Source organism: Formica exsecta, unplaced genomic scaffold (genome assembly GCF_003651465.1).
Source record: "Formica exsecta isolate Colony F162 unplaced genomic scaffold, ASM365146v1 scaffold121, whole genome shotgun sequence".
NCBI classification, from domain to species: Eukaryota; Metazoa; Arthropoda; class Insecta; order Hymenoptera; family Formicidae; genus Formica; species Formica exsecta.
Window position 1 is genome coordinate 114797 of NW_021848545.1, and position 21182 is coordinate 135978.

The 21182-nt window shown below is 30.6% G+C and overlaps 3 protein-coding genes across 4 annotated transcripts; 2 read left to right on the plus strand and 1 right to left on the minus strand.

The window, feature by feature from the left end:
- Positions 1-1674: 1674 nt before the first annotated feature.
- On the plus strand, positions 1675-6010 carry LOC115244316 (ero1-like protein). The gene is made up of 8 exons (XM_029821880.1): positions 1675-2193; positions 2496-2699; positions 2786-2943; positions 3007-3192; positions 3284-3330; positions 3588-3936; positions 4021-4314; positions 4943-6010. The coding sequence occupies exons 1-8, from the start codon at positions 2068-2070 to the stop codon at positions 4992-4994; spliced, it is 1416 nt and encodes a 471-aa protein (XP_029677740.1). The 5' UTR covers positions 1675-2067; the 3' UTR covers positions 4995-6010.
- A 2298-nt stretch (positions 6011-8308) lies between these two features.
- On the minus strand, positions 8309-11234 carry LOC115244341 (THUMP domain-containing protein 3-like). 2 transcript variants are annotated; one of them, XM_029821911.1, is made up of 7 exons: positions 11024-11234; positions 10344-10456; positions 9699-10227; positions 9396-9574; positions 8899-9078; positions 8665-8802; positions 8309-8590 (listed from the first exon to the last, which is right to left on the minus strand). In XM_029821911.1, exons 1-7 carry the CDS (start codon positions 11115-11117, stop codon positions 8417-8419), a joined length of 1407 nt encoding a protein of 468 aa, XP_029677771.1. In that variant the 5' UTR covers positions 11118-11234; the 3' UTR covers positions 8309-8416. The 2 variants fall into 2 exon arrangements, with proteins under 2 accessions (XP_029677771.1, XP_029677780.1); XM_029821920.1 differs by lacking the exon at positions 11024-11234 and adding an exon at positions 10761-10849.
- Positions 11235-12476: 1242 nt separating this feature from the next.
- On the plus strand, positions 12477-14592 carry LOC115244352 (probable ribosome production factor 1). Its single transcript, XM_029821931.1, has 3 exons — positions 12477-13213; positions 13490-13754; positions 14091-14592. The coding sequence occupies exons 1-3, from the start codon at positions 12616-12618 to the stop codon at positions 14266-14268; spliced, it is 1041 nt and encodes a 346-aa protein (XP_029677791.1). The 5' UTR covers positions 12477-12615; the 3' UTR covers positions 14269-14592.
- Positions 14593-21182: the final 6590 nt, after the last annotated feature.

Below are 21182 nucleotides of genomic sequence, written 5' to 3' on the forward strand. Positions count from 1 at the left end.
TTGAAGAATGAAGATTAAAGATTGGAATTTGACTAATCAGAACAAAAGGGACTAAAATTTCTTTGTCCGTTTAGGGAGCAAACCCATGCAGCGGAATAGCGTAATGCAGAACGAGAGCAAAGCCAATCACAAGCGTTCTGTAGTTTTCGTTACGCTCGCGATTGGTTCCCTTCTCCTTCCGCGTTATGCTAATCCGCTGCATGGGTTCGCACCCTTAAAACATATATAAATGGAAGGGGAATAGCAGGCTGAAAAATGTTGGAAGAAAGTGAGAAAGAAAATCGTAGTTGCCTCTCTCTTGTGAGTAACTATACACATACAAGCATCGTGCCTGTAGATATACATACTTGCACCCCAGAGTGCGAACCCATGCAGGGCTGTGTTCCGATTCCCCACCCGGATGCACCCAGACACCTAGAGAGCGTTCAGATTCCTTCCAAGTGCTCTCGCCGGACTCTCAAGTGAGACGTTCAAATTGTCACTCTATTCACCCGGGAGAGCGTAAAAACCTTAGAACATATATAAATGGAAGGAGAATGCCTTTGTTTCCCGATAGAAAAACATGTCGAAAGGAAGTAAGAAAGAAAATCATAGTTGCCTCTCTCTTGTGAGTTACTTTGCTCAAAAGTGCGCATGCGCGGCCATGTGTGTGTACACAAAAGTATGTATACCATAGACACGATGTTTGTATGTGTAGTTACTCGCAAGAGAGAGGCAACTACGATTTCTTTCTCACTTCCTTCGACACTTTTCAGCCTGCTATTCCCCTTCCATTTATATATATTCTAAGGTAAAAACCACCCGGCTTCGTGAGCCGGGTGGTTTGTGAGTGAAGATGAGTGGGAATAAGTGCGGGCAATATTGAAAAATCTAGTAATATTGTAAGTCAGAATCGGACATCAGATGCATTGAAAATTGTGTATTTTTAGATGAACCGACGGTTAAAATTAGCAGAATGGCCAACAGAAAATAGAGGTGAAGGAAAACCAAGCATTCATATCATTTCAATTGGAACCCTGCTAATTTTAACCGTCGGTTCATCTAACCGGACTTGGTGAAATTGGCCCTTAAGTGCCGGTCTACAATAGGTGATTTAAGCTTTAAACCTTAAGAAATTGACCAATCATAGCCAAGTATGAGGAGAATACTCGACTGTGATTAGTCAATTTCTTAAGGCTTAGGGCTTAAATCACCTATTGTAGATCCGGACTAAAGGTGCCTTTACATAGCAGCGTCAAGCGTCGAGCGTTTGCGTAGAAAATTGCGCAGAATCTAATTTCAGCCTAGAATCTATCTCTTTTAAATTCTGCGCATTTTTCTGCGCAGACGCTCGACGCTTAAAGGTAAAAATTTCTTTGTCCTGATTGGCCAAATTTCAATCTCGAATCTTGAATCTCAATCTTCAATGCGTAGTTTGATACGGGCTTAACAGAGCTCACTGGTTTTTACTAAATACAGTTATTGGACTAGTTTACACCGATATACTTTAATACGTACTAAATACTATACCGACCAATCACAACTATTTCATTCTTTAGGGAAATGACTGTGATTGGCCAGTGTAATACATATTAAAGTATACGGTGTAAACTAGGCCTATGTATGAACATACGAGCACATACATTCTTATCTCGTGCGAATCAACCTATCCCACGTATTCCACGTATCCTCAAATTTCACATGAATATATACGTATATAACATCATGTCACACACATCTTCTATAACGTAGTGAGACAGGCTGAAAAATTTTCTAATATATTATTAGAAATAGTAGGAACTACGTGCATTATTGTTTTCTTTGTGTATATATTATACGGTCTTTATGATTGTCACTTTATGATTTAGTCGAGATTTATTTTCGAATAAGTATAATATGATAAAACGTGCAATATTGTTTTATATCATCAAATTATTAGACTATTATGCTTGATGCAATACGTAAACGCGGATTGATGTGATTCGAAAATAGCGGAGTCTCAATCCAATATTTTAAGATATTACTTTTTATCACAACCCAATTAATGGTGCGACGAAGCAGTCGCATCAGCGACTTTTGTGTGTTAAGATGAATCTCGGATATAGTGAGAGAATATTCTATTGGCTATTCCTAATAATTTTGCTTTTTCACCTACAAGTAGGTGCAAATTATTTTAGAACTAACAACAAAAGAGATGACCAATGTTTCTGCAAGGTATTTGATGTCATTCTTGATATCTTGTATCGCACAAAAAACAAAATTTATACTTTGTGATTTTTAAGACATCTTGCTTTTACATGTCTCTATTATTTTTGAAATTATATATATAATAATAATTTCTTCTCTTTTTTTCTTCATATATTTTTCATTATTTGTTTTTCTAATTTCTAATTATTTATTTTATTTAATTTATAACTTTCTAATTTATAATAATAGTTCTATTTACTGATATCTTATTAATAGTATTAAGTTCATATCTTATTAATATCTTATTAAAGTTACAATTAAAATTTCAGTTGAAAGGATCTATAGACGATTGTACTTGTAATGTAGATACTGTGGACTATTTTAACAATATGAGAATATATCCGAGAATTCAAAGTCTTCTAGGCAGAGATTATTTTAGGTTTTATAAGATAAACCTGAACCAGAATTGTCCATTCTGGGCAGACGATAGCAAATGTGCTATTCGTTATTGTCATGTGCTGCCCTGTCAAGATGTAAGTTCTCTTTTTTTTATATACGAAATGCTATTTTAAATATGAATAATCTTAATTTTTTATTTTCTACATTTACTCTATTGTAGAACGATATCCCAGAAGGTTTAAAGGGAGAGATTCCAAGAGATATTCATATTAATGAAAGCCCAGTGGATAAATATAGATCAGATGCACAAATTACTGACTGCAGACATAGCTCTAGAGATCATAATATGGAACTCGGTTTCTTAAACACAACAATTAGGTATTCAAAAAATATATTTAATGCCGAGTAAAAGTCCAAAATAAAATATAAATCTTATTATAGTTCAGAAAATTACAAAGAATTTGAACGATGGCAGCGGCATGACGATGCACAAGATAATTTTTGTGTAAAAGAATCTAGTCAAGGGGAATATGTGGATCTTTTACTTAATCCTGAGAGATATACAGGATATAAAGGAGTCAGTGCACGCAGAATATGGCGAAGTATTTACATGGAAAATTGTTTTAGGTATACAACTATAGTTATGCTAAGTGTTATTTGTATTTTTTATCTTGCTATCAAATTTATTTAGTTTAGTATAATAAATTATTGTTTGCAGACCTGAAAACTCACCTCACATTTTTATACAATCTTCTAAGATAAATAGTAAGTCTTACCACCTTCATTATTTTTAAACTTTATATGAATGCTTATGAAATAGTTAAATATACTATATGTTTTTTCGTGTAATGTCTGTATATTTTTCTTATGTAAAACTTCTTTATAAATGTTATTTACATTATTTGTAAAGTACAGCTTTAATTAATCTGAAAAGAAAATATTAAAAAGTTATAGTTATATGTATTAAATCAAACTTTTGCATATTTATTTTTTTCAATATAGATGTATGTATTATGTTTCAGGAATGTGTTTAGAGAAACGAGTTTTTTACCGAGTTATATCTGGCTTGCATGCTAGCATTAATATACATTTATGTTCAAAATATTTGTTAGCCCCTCAAGATGGCTTACAAGTCTCGTCTGATAATCAATGGGGTCCTAATTTGGAAGAGTTACAAAGAAGATTTTCTCCTGAAACAACAGGTGATGAAGGTCCAAACTGGCTTAAGAATTTGTATTTCACTTTTTTACTTGAATTAAGAGCTCTGGCAAAAGCTGCACCTTATTTAGAAAGAGAAGAATATTATACAGGTAATGAAATGGATGATGAAGATACAAGATTGGCCATGAATGATATATTGAATGTCATCAAGTAAGTATTCTATGCAAGAATATTTTATTTGTTACAATACATATACAATTATAATAAAATGAATGTGATTGTTATATATTGCAGATCATTCCCAGAACATTTTAATGAAACTGTTATGTTCACTGGTGGAACAGAAGCACAATTGTTGAAAGAAGAATTTAGGCAACATTTCAGAAATATTTCACGTATTATGGATTGTGTGGGATGTGATAAATGTAAGCTATGGGGTAAATTGCAAATTCATGGCCTGGGTACTGCGTTAAAGATATTATTCTCAGGAAAATTTGATAGATGGAAACCAACACTTAATAATCTTAATCGAAAGTCGTTTTTCCTAGAAAGAAGTGAGATTGTTGCTTTGGTGAATGCTTTTGGAAGGTAGATTTCATTTTTAATATTTATTATAGAGGGTGTCTACTCTCTGAAAATATATGGAAAACCTGGTATTCTTAGGAATTTTCTTTGTACCTGGAAAGATAAAAAAACTCTTGTGAAATGTTATTGGGACTCTGGGAATTTGCCAAAAAAAAATTTTTTCATTATTTTGCTTTTACTTTATAAGCAGTCGGCAATCCACCGATAAGCCAAGTTGTGAAATATATATTTAAATTATATCATAAATATATACTTATCTCTGTTATATTATTCAATGTCTTTAAAAAATATTGAATATGTACTGGATATTCTTGATCGTGATAAAAAAATGAAAATGTTATGCAAGTGAAAAATGTTTATCTCATGAAAGCTATTCAGTTTTTTTTTTTTTCTGGTACATTTCCAAATCTAGCATTTGAAACTTAAGTGACTATGTCAAGGATTAAGAGAGAAATACAATAAAAAATTTATTTTAGGAAGTTGCACCAAAAAATTTTTTAAATGTTCTCTTTACTTGGAACTTTGAACAAAAATACCTGGAAGATCAGGGAATTTTTTTACAAGATTTGAGTAGACATCCTGTTATAGAAAAATTAATCTAATTTATTAATAATGTTCTCAATTCTTACAGGCTATCAGAAAGTATTTTTGAGTTGGACAGGTTCCGCGGGATGATGAGATAACATATAGTATCAGCTTATAATTAAAAACTTTTCAATATCACTGAAAAACATCACATAAAGACATCACTCAGATTTTCTACCTTGTTTTAGCTTGCTTTATTTGTAGAAAATGAATTTTGTTGTACTAATCTTATTGAATGCATATTTGTATTAGTATAAGTGTTTTGGATGTTATATATTTACATAACTAAATAATTAATAATAGAGTCGGTCGGAATTTTTTATCGAGTTTTATCCTTTTTAAAGGGCAAGGTGAAGAGAATTTGTTATTTTATTGGGATCATTTATTCAATTATATTAGTATAATTTTGAAACTGCATAAATGCCAGTTTACATATGTTAGCTCTAATTAGATTTGTAAATATTTCTTCCAATGCTATGTGAAAGCTATGTATATACATACATACACATATAATATATGAGGGGAAGTCAGAAAAAATAAGATTTTCAACTCGTTTACTGTTTTACCTCTTTATTTTTGTTGAAGTACTTAAATCTCTCAAATATACATGTATGTTTACATTATTTTTTCACATAGTTGCCTTCTCTGTTAAGGTTGTATTTGTCTAGATGGTAGATCCATCAAAACTCTGTTGGCAAAAAGTGTGGTCCTGTTGAAAAATAGTGTATAAGGATGTATATGTTTGAGAGATGTAAGTATCTCTCAACAAAAATATATAAAGTATTAAAAAAGGAAACAAGTTGGGAACCTTATTTTCTGACTTATTTCTTACTTTCTGACTCCTCTCGTATATATGTCAGGAGACCAATTACACCAGTGTTTACTTATGCAAGTTGATAACCAAGTGTATTCTTCTTATATCAATGAATAGGATAATAATATATGAAGAGAAAATAAAGAAAAAAAATCATTAAGCTACTTAACTGAAGAAAAAATTATTGGTGCGATTACACATACATACACACATACATACAATACAGATATATGCGAAAAAATGTAATTAGACATATTTAGTAAGATATTGTTCTCTGAATTGATATTTTCTTCCGATTTATATGGTAGTTTTTTTGACTCCGTCTGTGATAAATATTTTATCTAAAGCAACTATTTATACAACTTAAAAATTTATGTATATTATACTTTATGAAAGTGAGGTTTTATTTACAATATGATACATATTTTTATAATCAATATGAAAAAATTTTATTCATAGTAGTAGTTTATTTTTCATAAAGACAAACATTTGTATAAGTATATAAATATTTAAATAAATATTTATAAATACAATTTTTTTTATATATACGGTTGGTAACAGAGTTGTATTTAAGTTTCTAATTATATGTATGTAAATTTTATTTGTATTATTGGAATATAGCTTGCGATATGTCAAATCTATGTTTAATAGAAAAATTCATCTATACATACATACATATATATATATATATATATATATATATACTCCGTCCAGCGAGAGAATGACCTCGGGTCGGACGAAAACTCGTCTGTTTCGCAGGTCTCCACCCACAGAAACCGTATCTACGTATACGGTAATTGAGTACCTCGCTATGTTCTCCTCACTTTGCTCGTCTATGCGCAGACCGAGATCATTCTCTCTGGACGGAGATATATATATACAGGGTGTCCCAGACATATATATATATATATAGTGTCCGGTAAAGATTGTGCCAACGCTCGTGAACGGGTAAAACACAGTAAACTGAACAGAAAAGTCCTGTAACATTTTTTTTCTATAACGCTCAATAAAGGAGTTATTATTGAGTAAAGTCTGGTCAATCAGCGCCGACTTTTAGCCGGACGCACGTCGGTGAGCCGTCCGCCTATTAGTGTGTGTCGCCGTAGCGACAGAGCGCTCACGCACACTACCAGGAGCGCGGCTAAAGCTCGGCGCTGATTGGCAGACTTTACTCGATAATAACTCCTTTATTAAGCGTTATAGAAAAAAATGTTACAGGACTTTTCTGTTCAGTTTACTGTGCTTTACCCGCTCACGAGCGTTGGCACAATCTTTACCGGACACCCTATATATATGTATGTATAGATGAATTTTTCTATTAAACATATAGATTTGACATATCGCATTATAGATAGAGAATTTGCGGACACGGAATGCACAGCGTGATTGTCCATGTCAAAAGAAGCAACTTTTTTTTATATATTTTCATATATATATATATATATGTGTTCTTATTTTATATATGTTCCTCTTCAATTGTAATAGATGCAATTTAAAAATACATAATTTATTCAATATTCAAAATAATCATTTATTCAGGCATATTATAAAAATTTTATATAATAAAAAAAAAAATCTTTTACGAAAACGCATTGTTTCACTATTATAATCAGAATCTAAAGGGAAAAAAATGATGTAACATTTCAGAATATATCTCAGAGAGATTATATACTTATATAGGCTGCCTTCCGATATTCACTGCTAGTACAGAAAATCTATAGTTTACGTCACGTACACTATAGATTTTCAGTACTGGCAGCGAATATCGGAACGCAGCCATAGTATATGTATAGAGAGAGAGAGAGAGGGAATTTCATAGCAATTGCTTTTAAATTCTTAATGGATGCCAAATTTTATAAATCAATGGGGAGGTCAAACCTATGTAATTCTATATATAAGACCATTAAAATTAAAAAGTATTTGTTTTAAAATTAAAAATTTAATAAATATTAAAATAAATTATAACAGTCTCAGACACGACATAGAGCACGATTGGGAAATAATGCGCTATTTGTAACGTCGTTAACGCTACAGTTACTTTTTTTCGGTAACTGTAACGGCGTTACAAATTTTGTTTGTAACGGAAAAAGTAACTTTGTTACATTTTTCGGTAACGAGTAACGAATTTAACAGTTACTTTTATCGTTACTTTTTTCGAATTTACTCGGTATAATTTTCATACAAAGGAACATATTAATAAGAGTGTTGGAATGCAGCATTACATGAAAATCACTGGCTCATTTTGATATCTTGTTTCTTTCTACTTTGTAAGACAACGCTTAAAAATTTTTAGTGTTAATTTGATCTTGTATTTAAAAAAATTGTATATAAAGTTTGTGTTATATATAAAAAAACTAACGGAAATTGTAACGACTCGTTATTTTTTGAGTAACGATAACGAGTTACTTTTTAAAATTGGTAACGAGTAACGGTAACGAGTTACTTTTTAGAAAAAAGAACGGTAACGATAATGAATTATTTTTATAAAGTAACTTTTCCTGACATAGAGACAAGCAGAAGAAAGTTCTTTTTATGAATTTTGCATTGAAATGATTTGGGAAAGAAATATTTGATAAAAAAAAATCCATTACTCTTATATATCAAACATACAAATAAACTATATTTGTTCATATAAAAATATGAATGTATATCACAATACTTATATGAAATATCTAATATCAAATTAGTCGAAAAATCTTTGGTGAGTTATGTTGAGTTTTTGTTGTCTCTCGGATGATTATACTGCTTGACGATACGTGGTTTGAAGCGATCGTGAAGTACATGTGTACGATTCAAGACATAAACTGCAGCTTGAAGACCACCTACATTTACACCAACCGTTTTTGTCACCCAAAATAAATCGCCAGCTGCCTGCAAAGCCTAAAATAAATAAAGCAGCACTTTATTTTACCTTTTTAAATTTAATTCTCGCTCATTATAACAAAAAACCTTACTTCTTTAAAGCTATATCTATCATATGTAAGCAAAACCAATCGTCCATATGATAATTTTACTACTCGCCCGAGTTCCAGCAAAAAATGCTTGTAAAGAGTTTTGTTGTTCGACTTATTTCCACTTCTTTTACCAAAGGGCTATAGATTATTAAGAGAGAAAATTTTGTTGTTCTTTAAAGAAAAAATAAAAATGTTTAGAAATTGAATGAAAATTTCAGAAATTAATTTGTATACCATATCAGTGACAATGATATCAATAAAAGAATCCTTGAATGGTAATTTTGAAGCAGTCCATTGTATAAGATCTATTTTGCATCCAACTGTAGAGGCATTCATATTAGATTTTGTTCTGTCCACAGCTCTGGAATCATTGTCGCCACATAAGACATACGAGCATGGATAAGCTAGTGTTGCCTGAAATTTGTACATAATGATTTCTTGTTTGTGAATGAATGTCAATAAACTATTAAAGCTACACTTCAACTAAACTCTAATTAATTTAAAAAAAAAATCACATACAGCAGTTACTTTATCAAGTAATATCTACATTTTCTTAATATAAAAAAAAGAAAATTATTAACATTGTTTGACATATGTACAGAAAGATTAAATCAAGAATGATAAATTAGTTAGAAATTTTTGTAGACATTTCTAAAAACAAATAAATTAATTTCTGATTGATTGGAGTTTAGTCAAAGCAGTCTTTAATCTATTATTGTGTAAATACACACTTCTACAGGAATAGAACCTCCTCCACACATAGGATCTATTATTATGTCTCCTGGCTTTGGATTTGCTAATCTTAGCAAGTTATAACATATAGTTGATCTGAGGGTAGTTGGCCCAAAACTTGCAATATTTCTGCGATGCTTGGATTCGTGTGTTACACGTAAATGCGTTATCAATAAATCTAAAATATTTAAATATAATTGGTCACACAACAACATTTAGTCTATCATTATCAATATATAATTCATGCTGTTAAGAAATTTAATGTTTAAATTTCCATTTAAAGTTCTTTTAATTTATCATACCATCTATTAATTTGCAGACAACTTCTAAATGGTACTTTGTTAAATCGACTACCCAATGATACTTGTCCTGCACTACTTCTCCAGTAATCCTAGCAATATCCTTAGACTCAAACACATGTTTACCAGTCCTCTCGCATGTTACTCTGTATCTAAGTATATCACTTTCCTTAGATTCAGAAGGATCTTGACCTCTTTTTTTCCCTTTATTTTCTATTTCTTTTTTTTCCAATACATCCTGTTCTGATGGTTCATGCTCTTCTTTTTCTTTATTATGTATCTCCAATGCTTCTGTTTTGGTTACAAAAACTTGCTCTTTAAATATGGTGTACTCTTCAATTGTTGGATAAAGCTTCCCCATGAATCTTGTTGCATATTTCCATGCATCGAGAGTTTTCTTCCATCTTTTATCTAAGTTTGAAACTACATAATTATGTATAGATTTTAAATCTGTTTCTTTGTCATTGGTAAAAGAAAGTCTTCCTATATCAACTACTATGAATATGTTATCTATCGATCTCATTTGCTGAACCTATAATATGGCAAAGAATAATATAAAATACATCATGCACATGATAAATAACCAAACATAAAAATATTTGAAAAATATATATATCTATAAAATCTGCAAAAAAAAAAAAAAAATACTTTTGGAAACTGGTCCCAGTCTATATTGAAGTAGATTCTTCCACGTTGCTTAACCACCTGCACATCTTTGCCCAATTTTTCCTTGCATTCGTCAATTGCTTCCCATTCAAAACCTATTATCAATCAAATAATTTATTCTAAATTATATAAATTATATAAATTAAATTTAATTCTTTGAGGATGGCAGACATATATATACATGTTTGGAAATTTTTTCAAAAGACGGCAAATATATATATATGTGTGTTTTTTTAAATTTAATCAATAAATGTTTTTCGCTCATTTTCCTCCTAAAATTTAAAATTTTCTAAAAATAGAATCAGTTTGATGATTTCAGGGTCCCGATTAATCAGAGAAATTATCAATCCGAGCCTAATAAAAAAAAAAAAACCAGAAAATGTGTCGCTTACAACTAACCAGAGAGAAAAAAAAGATCAGAGTCAAGGTATGAATGTATAGAGTATAGAGTGTGATATTGATCCCTGTGTAACTAATTGCTTCAAGAAATATCATACTTTAACTCATTTTTAATCCAAAACCATGCTTGTTTTCATTAAATAAATATTTTTTATGAATTTTGTAAAAATCCGATTAAAAAAAAAAATAATAATAACCGTCCTCAGAGTTTAAACACACGTGTCGATTTCTTTGATTTACAGGTTATATAAACAATTTTGTACCTGTGTCCACAGTGGTTCCAATCATAAAAATATTATCATTACACACGTCATTAGACTCTGAGAAGAGTTTTTCTAAAGAGTTATGGTCACTCATAATGAGATCCTTTCCTGTACAGTTGGTCCTTCAGAAAGGGTCTGTTCTTTATAGCTGAACTGGCTGCATTAGTTCAGAGTTTATCTTTTTCTCTCCCCATTGGAAGGAGAAAGATAAGCTCTGAACTAGTGCAGTCAGTTCAGCTATAAAGAACAGACCCAAAGATAGTCAGAAAGTTGAGAAAGGTAGTTGGAAAGTTCAGAGATTTTCGCGCCTGCGTAATGAAGCGAATTTTATCAGACGTTACTAGAACTCAGTCGCATGGATGTTTCATTGCAATAAAAGATATCGTTAGATCTCTCACGGAAAAGAAATGCATATATGTAATATTAAAATAGAGCTATGCATGTTTATATAACATAGCATTTAATATATCTCGGGAACGCTTTCTCGCATATGTACAGCCACCGACGAGATACTATTAAAGACCGTCAGCCCTGGGTAAAATTTTGTGACCATTAAGTGGGCCCGGTGGGCCCGGAGGTAATTGAAGAATGTTGACATTACCGGCCGTTTGATTGGATCGAAGATAATTACACCGTAGCGAGTTTTTTTTCCAGTCACACTAAATCCTATAAGATCACCGGTCTTTAATGATATCTCGTCGGTGGTACAGCGCAGTGGTAGAAAAATTCAGCGATGGCATATATATATATAATACATACAACGGCGAATAGGCGCGAATGTTTGGTCGGATTCCGGAGGAGATTAAGTACAGGCTAGGTAAGTTTCAAGCTAATTTATATTGTTTTTTATTAATTTTTTAATTATTTATTTTTAGTTTATTAATTTGTAAAACATTTTAGATTATTTTTAACACTATCAGGGCAGAGGGCCTAATAGCACCCTTTTTCTTATAAATTTGACACGTATCTTAAAGCCCGTATCAGACTACGTATTGAAGATTAAAATTTGACCAATCAGGACAAAGAAATTTTAGTCCCTTTTGTTCTGATTAGTCAAATTCCAATCTTTAGGGCCAATTTCACCAAGTCCGGTTAGATTAACCGACGGTTAAAATTAGCAGGGTGGCCAACAGAAAACAGAGGTGAAGGAAAACCAAGCATTCTTATCATTTCATTTGGAACCCTGCTAATTTTAACCGTCGGTTAATCTAACCGAGCTTGGTGAAATTGGCCCTTAATCTTCAATCTCCTGTTTTCAATGTATAGTCTGATATGGGCTTAAGCCCGTATCAGACTGCGCATTGAAGATTGAGATTTAAGATTGAAGATTGAAATTTGACCAATCAGGACAAAGAAATTTTAGTTCCTTTTGTTCTGATTAGTCAAATTCCAATCTTCAATACGTAGTCTGATATGGGCTTAACGCATGCGCGAGAAAGCGTTCCTGAGTCTTGAGAACAATACTGCGCATGGGCATGCGTCGAAAAGTACACGACTAGAATTATTGAATGCCCACGAGGTCTTTGAAAGAAATAAGAGAGGATAAATTAAAGTGGAAATAATTGCGCTACAATTTTAATTAGAAAAGTGCCATGAAAATAAAAAATAGTTTACGAAAAAATCCTTTAAGTCGACCTAAGGAGAAGGTTGACAAGACAAACAATGAAGGCCAAGATGAACTAGGCACCTCGGCAAGTAAAACATCTCAAGAGGTTTTGCTGCCTTCTGATGATAATTTTAATCATATTAAATGCAAAGCTGTGAGATATAAAAAATGCCAACAACTAATGAAGGAGAAGTTGAAGGCGAAGAAAGAGGCCAAAAAGGCGAGGATACAAGAAGGTGTTCCAAAACAAGTACCGCACACCATAGAGAGCCTGCGAGAGAAGGATGAGACTATGATTGTATCTAATGATTTGAATGATGAGGCGAATCAAGAACTTAAAATTGAATGTGAGCATGACGAATTTGCTGCCTACTATAGACAGGATTATGAGCCCAAGGTTCTCATTACATATGCCGACAATCCAAATAGAAAGACGAGGATTTTTGGCAGAGAGCTCACAAGGATAATACCAAACTCCCTCTCGCTATATAGGAATCGTTCTGGCGTTAAGAAGATAGTGAAAAGCGCTACTGCCAGGAATTTTACAGATATAATAATTATTAACGAAGATCAATGCAAACCAAGTATCCTTATAAAATTATATGAGATTAATATTCTAATATGTATAGTATTTTTATAGGAATATAAGCTAATATTTACTATATGACAAACTTTCTAGATAAACTGATATATAACTATTAGAGACTTTAGAAATTTTTTAGAAAGCTGCAAAAATGATTTATTTAATTGTTTATATTTGCAAAAATTTGATAAGTTTTTTATGTGTTATATAGGATAGAAAATGTCAGATATAATTTAAATTGTTTTTATTTTTAAAGACTTCCTTACATATTTGTTAGATGGAATGTTAGTCATTCACTTGCCAGATGGTCCTACTGCGCACTTCAAGCTCAGTAATGTCAAAATAACAACAGAATTGAGGCGTAACCACAAGGAAATCACGGAACATAGGCCAGAAGTTATTTTAAATAACTTTGCCACACGTTTAGGATTCACTATTGGTAGAATGCTGGGAGCATTGTTTCATTATCAGCCAGAATTTAAAGGAAGAAGAGCTGTGACATTTCATAATCAGAGGGATTATATATTTTTCAGACATCATAGGTAATTTTATAGCAAATATTTTTAATTCTTAGAGCAAATATTTGCAAATATTTTTATTCTTTTATTCTAAATTTCTTAACAATATTGAGTCAGATTTATGTAATCGTGTAAGAAGTTTATTAAAATTCAAGAATTTATAAAGAAAAGATCTCGAATAATACTAATTTTGTACGCATATGTTAAATTGTATATATATATGTAAGTATTGTTTATATTTTATTATTAATTACAGTAATTTTTATACCATAAGATTTAAAAGAACTTTGTGATATTTGATGGAGATTAATATCAATAAATTTTGTTGTATAATTTAATATGAACTAACACCATTTGCAGGTACGAATTTAATCTCAAGACGGGAAAACCGAGATTACGAGAATTGGGCCCACGATTTACTTTGAAGTTAAGATCATTGCAACATGGAACGTTTGATAGTAAATACGGCGATTACGAGTGGATTATACAAGGTCGCAGACATGATATGGAGACAAGCAGAAGAAAATTCTTCTTGTGAGCTCTGTATGTTGAATTATTGGGAAGAGAAATATTTTGTCCAAAAAATCAATCACGTTTATATGTGAAACAAATAAACTTTAATAATTTTTTTTATATAAAAATATGAATATATATACCAATAACCGATCCGAGTTCGATGAAATACATACTCCTTCCCTTTTTTGCCAACCTGCGGTTGGCAGTCGGGAGTAAAAATAACATTTTTATGAAAATATATATATGTCAGCTTTTTGTTGTCTCTCGAATGATTGTACTGCTTGGCAACTCGCGTTTTAAAGCGATCGTGAAATATATTTATGCAAGATATAAGTTATAACTTAAAGGTTTCTTTTATTTACATCGCCATCGTTTTCATCTCTCAGAATCATTACCTGCTTACAACATCTAAAATAAATAATTTGTATTATTATAGAATTTATCTCAAGAGAGACTACAATAAAATATTTTACTTTAATTCTAAAATATTTTATTCATAATTTAATCTAATAGTTTATGTACTAAAATACATATATTACTTAGAATACATTTTATTTTATTTTACTAATTTTTTAATATTTAACTTTATTTAAGTTTCGTATATATAGTTATAACAAAAATTTACATTTCTTTAAAGGTATATATATATATATATATATATATATCTTAAGTTAAAATCAGTTATCCAAATTATAATAATTGCATTATTTGTATGAGAATTCCAGCAAAAAATTTTGTATGCTTATTCTTATTTTTTTTTTTTTAACAAAAGGCTAATAGATTATTAACAAAAACGAATAAAAACTTTCTTTCCAAAAAAAATTGAAAAATATTTTAAAGTTGTGATCATAAAAATAAAATAAAATTTTTCTAAAATTAATTGTTTTAACATCATATCAGTAACACAACATCAATAAAGAAATTCTTGAATGACAATTTTGAAACAGCCTATTATACGAAATATATTCTGCATCGAAGAATTCATATTAAATTGTATCGACAACTCTAGAATAGTGTCGCAATAGATACATAAATATCAATAAGTTAATATGCCTGATATTGTATGTGTGTGTGAATGAATGTTTATAAATTATTAAAGCTATACACACGCACACAGATTTTAAAACCAATTCCGATTAATTTTATCCGGGAAGTAATCTATCAAGTAATATCTGCATTTTGTTAATATTATCTTATTAACATGGATGGAATTAGTTTTTTGTTATTTGTTCACATGGAAGAAGAGATTAGAAAGAAAAAAGATTAGATTAAGAATGATGAATTATATAATTAGCGTTTATTTAAAAATTAATTAATAAGAATACCATTTTTATATTTACACAACGGCAAGACTTTTTTTACTCTTTTTTCGAATCTGATCGATAACAACAACTATTAGCTTTCTTAACCATCATAAATAAAAAACTTTTTAGTGGCTAATTTAAGATTTGATAGCAATATCTTCTTTTACATTAGCCACGCCTAATTTAAATTCACATTTTGTATTTTTAACAATATGTCGTAACATTTTCCGTCGGCTTTGAAAGGCTTGACTTTTAACGTATTTTTTTATTATAACGATTATCATAGTTAGATAATATGAAATAAACTAAAATTATGTTAAAATTAAGATAATTATGTTAAAATTATGATATAATTATGTTAAAATTAGATAAATATTTAATTTATCTCGGTAATATCCAAATTTTTGTTAAGATATGTTTTGTGTTAATCCTAATTGAATTTTTATACCTAAAATTCTAATTAATTCGTCACTTCTCTCTCTTTTAAAAATTTCTGTAACGCGACTCAATTTCCATTGAAGATGCATTATCGTCTCGTAATAATACGAGAATGTCTATCTTGAGCGAAGGGAGGATTTAGTTGTAATTTTTTCCATTTTTGTCGCGGTTGAAGTTGTGCAACGTGCTCTCGCGACCAATGTTTCCAAAGATGTTTTATTAAACAAATTAATAAAATTGGTATCGTGATAAGTGATTTAAAGGAATTTCCTCAAGATTGGGCTCAGGTAGGGCTGTTAAAGAAGTTCCGATGAATAGGAAATGTCCGAGTGTATAAATGCTGTCAAATCCGAGAAATCCGCAGATACCGGTGAGTGGCCGTGAATTCAGTATCACTTCTATCTGCGCAAATAACTTTGTTAACCCTTCAAAAATCAAACTCGTTTGGTTAATAACAGCCTTAAAATGAGATTTTGTGGATTTAATGGCGATTTCCCATAAACCTCCACAATGAGGAGAATAACGTGGAATAAATGTCCATTTAATTAATTGTTCAGCAATAAACTCCATGAATTTAGTTTTTAATTGTTCGTTCTGTAAAAATTTTGCAGATATATCTAATTTATTTTTGCCTCCTAAAAAATTTTGTCCATTATCTGAATAGAGATTAGAACTTTTACCGCGACGTGTGCAATAAATCATTTTAAGGTATTAAGGAACGCAGAGATTGACAAATCAGGAACTATTTTATCAAGCTGAATAGCTTTAATAGCCATGCATACAAATACAGCTAGATAAGCATTTTCAGATTTGTTGCGTGAGATTTTAATATTAAATGCGTCTGCATAATCAATTGCAGTATGAATAAAGGAACGCTCCAGATTGATCGTTGGCAAGTCTCCTATTAATCGAGTTAGATAGACTTCTAAGAGCTTTATGAAAACATAACACACACTTCCGTAGAATTCTATGTATCTCCTTCTTTGCGGATATAATCCAGTAGTTTTCTCTAATTATCGCATGCAAAATATTAAATTCTGCACATAAATGTTTATAGTGCATCTCTCGAATAAATGAAATGATGAAGAGATGATTTGAATAAAGTATAATAGGAAATCGCTGATTATAAGGAAGTGATGCATATTGGAGACGTCCACCTACTCGCAGCACTCCATATTCGTCTAGGAATGGATTTAATGGGAGGAGACGGCTATTTGATAAAACATCCTTTCTTTTTTTCAAAATGTAGATTTTTTTGAGTAAACGCTTGTAGCTGCAACGTCTTGACAAGAGCAATGATGGCCTTTGCTATATCTTCAACGTTTAGAGGTCTAACAGAGCGCTGTGATACCTTATTTTTACGATAATTTTCCGTAAATTGATAGCAGTAAACAACTATTCGTCGTAGCTTAAACAGCAAGGAGAATTTCTTCAAAAGATCGAATTTGTCTTGAGTAATTGCAAGTACATTTTCTCGCGTAATTTCTTCCAACTTTTCTGGGGACTTATTCATAATTTCCTTTAGAATGAGTGCGTTCAGGAGACACAACCGTTGAGTAGCAATCAAACGTGATTGGTTCTTACTTCTAGAACCAACAAATCAATGTCGGGTGTTGACAAGACGACGTTCAACGGTTGTGTCTCCTGAACGCGCCATAACTGCAGGATTTGAAGTTGTTCTTACGAAACCGTTCGTTCTGATGTGTTAGAGCTTGTATTTCCCATACGCAGTTTGCTATATGTATATGAAAACTTTATATTTTGTAGGATCGCCTCGAATCCAATAAAAAACGATACTTGAATCATTTCAGAAAAAAAGACTCATGAATTTGAAGAGCGAGAGTTTTATCTTTACAGCAAGCCGAGAAAGCAGTACAGCACTACATAATTCCAATTGGGAAGTAGAAATAACTTTTATTGGAGCTATTCGTGACTTGGATGCTACCACAATCTCACTGTTCTTTTCTAAAAATATGATCATTACACACATTGATAAAATTCAAAAAGAATCTATCTAAAGATTTATCCTCACTCATAGCGAGGTTTTTTCTTGTGTTCAATCAGTCTCCGAAGAATATATGCGTGTATAAAGTATTCCAAATAAATATAGTACAAATCGATATTCCTTGTAAAAAAAATACGTATTTTATTTTTTCTTTGACAAAATTTTCGAAAATACATTGTTTTGGAGAAATTTCATTTTTTAAATATGCCGATATTGTGTATTTACTATTTCTTTGTACCTTGTGTACATGAAATTTTTTATTTATCATAGAAATTTTCGTAATTCTGTTATAATTCAATTTAATAATAATATTTTTATAATGAAATACTCTCTTGAGAGAGATAAATTTTGAATTAATATAAAACAAATTTTCTTTAGCAGCGAAGTGTATTTGCCAACTCTAATATAAACAAAATAGACATTAATGTCTATATGTAATATATGTAAATACTAGACTTAATTATAACAGAATTAATATTTTAACCAATATTTTCGCACCAATAATAATTTACACGAAGAATCAAGAAATACCAAACGCGCACTGTATTGATATATAAAAAAATGAGATATCTTGACAACGATGCATTTTCGGAAATTTAGCCAAAGAAAAAAAAAGATTTTTAATTTAAATTCTCATTAAGTATATATTATCAGAAGAATGTTTAAAGGAAAATTAAAATTGCAACTAATTTAATTTTTCGTATTTATGGAGATATTTATATTTTATATTTATATCCTTTGTAATTATAAAAAGAATCTTGATGATATTTGTATCTTTATAAGAAAATATCTTTCTAAAATCGAATAATTCCTTTTCATATAGCATTTTATAAATTTTAATAGATAAAATAGTTTAAATTTTAATAATTAAAGACTTTGTTTTAAGTTCTTTAAATCTTATGCGCGTGAGAAAAATATTAAATATATAAAATCAATGTTAATATTAATACAAGTAATTCTAATGCAATAAAAACTCGCGCGCGGGACACATAAAATGCCTCTTTCATAAAATAGATAATAGATAAACAGATAACGCGCGCGACAGATGAGTTACAATTGGAGGCAGACGAGGATATGTTTTTAATTTTGCCGATATTACATAACACATCTTTTTATAGTAAGTATATATGTACACTTTTGTGCATAAATTCGAGCGATGCGATAGACGTTATAAATGGAACTGCATGGGATATGCAGATGATGTTATACCTTTTCGCGCTGTCAACTAACGGTGATCGCGTCCGGCAGCGCTCGAAAGCGCTTTCCCATGTTTTAATTTATTTCATTAATTAAGGCAAATTAACGCTGATATACAATTCCGCGACGATGGACAATCAATTGCTATTTTACGATACCGATAGAATGATAGAAATTGTCGTGCACGATGAAACGTACAGATCAAATGCGCTATTGTTGGCCTGCGCGCGAGTATAATTTTGCATAAATTAAAAATTGATTTGATCCACGATGTTTATCAGAACCTAAAAATATAACGCATAAATATATATATTTCAATCCTCATAATACAAAATAGCACTTGCGTCCAGTTATGAAAAAATATTTAATTGTTTTTCAATCGTTTTACTTTATCCTCTTACTGTTAGACTATATATTTTATCACATGTGTAATCGATTATAATCGTTTCCGAAAAAAAATTTTTCTACTAAATATTTAAATAACTAAAATCTATATATGTATATAGCATAAATTTACATTTAGTTAGCGCAACTTTTTAATACCATTATTTTATAAGAAATTAAAACAGCTATTTTGTACAACTGTTTTCGATTAAAATATTTGTATAATTTCTTATTTTTTAGTTGGCGTAGTTTTTTGATATTATTATTTTTTTGTAGGATATATAATATATAACAGTTTTTCACAAAATTTTGAATTCAAAATTTTCTTTAAATTTAACAGTGTTATTAAGAAACAAACTTTTGGTACCTTCATAGGTTCCCCTCTGTTCCCCATCATTGCGGACATTGTACTGCAAGATTTGGAGAAAAAAGCACTTGATACATTAAAAGTAAGTAAGGTTTACTCCCCCCCCCTTTTTTTATTTTAGATATGTGGATGATATTGCTCTTGCGGTCCCGTCCTCTGTGATCGATTATACACTGAACATTTTTAATTTATTCAATCCTAAGTTACAATTCATACTTGAAATAGGAACAAACAATAGATTAAATTTTCTGGACATCATTATGATTTTAAATAAAAGCAGTACAATATGTGATTGGTTTCATGAACCGATTTTCTCGGGAAGATATCTAAATTTTTTCTCCCAACATTCTATTTGTCAAAAAAGAGGTACAATTTGTCGTAACCCGACCGATTTCTTAATATTAAAAGATAAAACAAGTAAAGTAGAACAGAAAAGATTGAGAAAGAGCTGAATTGGTCTTATTGATAGAGCATTTTTACTCTCACATCCAAAGTTTCATTCCAAGATCATTGAATTGGTTATAAGAATTCTTCTCGACAATGGTTATCCATTAAAGTTCATTTTTCAAATCTTTCATGCACGTCTTAAAACATTATTCAATAAATCGAAAAATAAAGAAATGAATATTAATCAAGCAACGAAGAGTGGGGCTTTTTCATATTTCACTATACCGTACGTTCCCTCTATATCCGAGCAATATATTAATATTGCGAGAAATCTTAATGTCAGATTATCCTATTTTAATCTCAATAAATTACACAGTTATATTTGAGTTCAGAAAGACATTCTTCTTAAAGCCTCGTGTAGCAATGTCGTTTATAAAATTGATTGCCGTAATTGTAACGCCTCATATATGTCGGTCAAACAGTTACGGACAGACAGTTACAAGGATATCCGAGCATCGTAAACATATTAGATGGAATGCGACGAATCATTCTGTTTTAGCCGATCACAGATTGGAATTTAAGAGGATGCCGGATACCGACAGAATGCGAATATTAGTAGGATTGCAAAATATTTTTGTTGATTATAGATATCAACAAATCCTTTTCCATAAAATTTATTTTGTAATTGCGCTAAAGATAATCTAAAAAAAGAACCGAAACGTACGCTTTTTATGATAATACCTATCATCACTTAGTTAAAATGTCAATATATTTAGATTGTAATAAAACATATGCGCACAAATTAACGCGCTGGCTCTCAATTGCCTTTTCCCTTCTTCGTATGATATATTCGT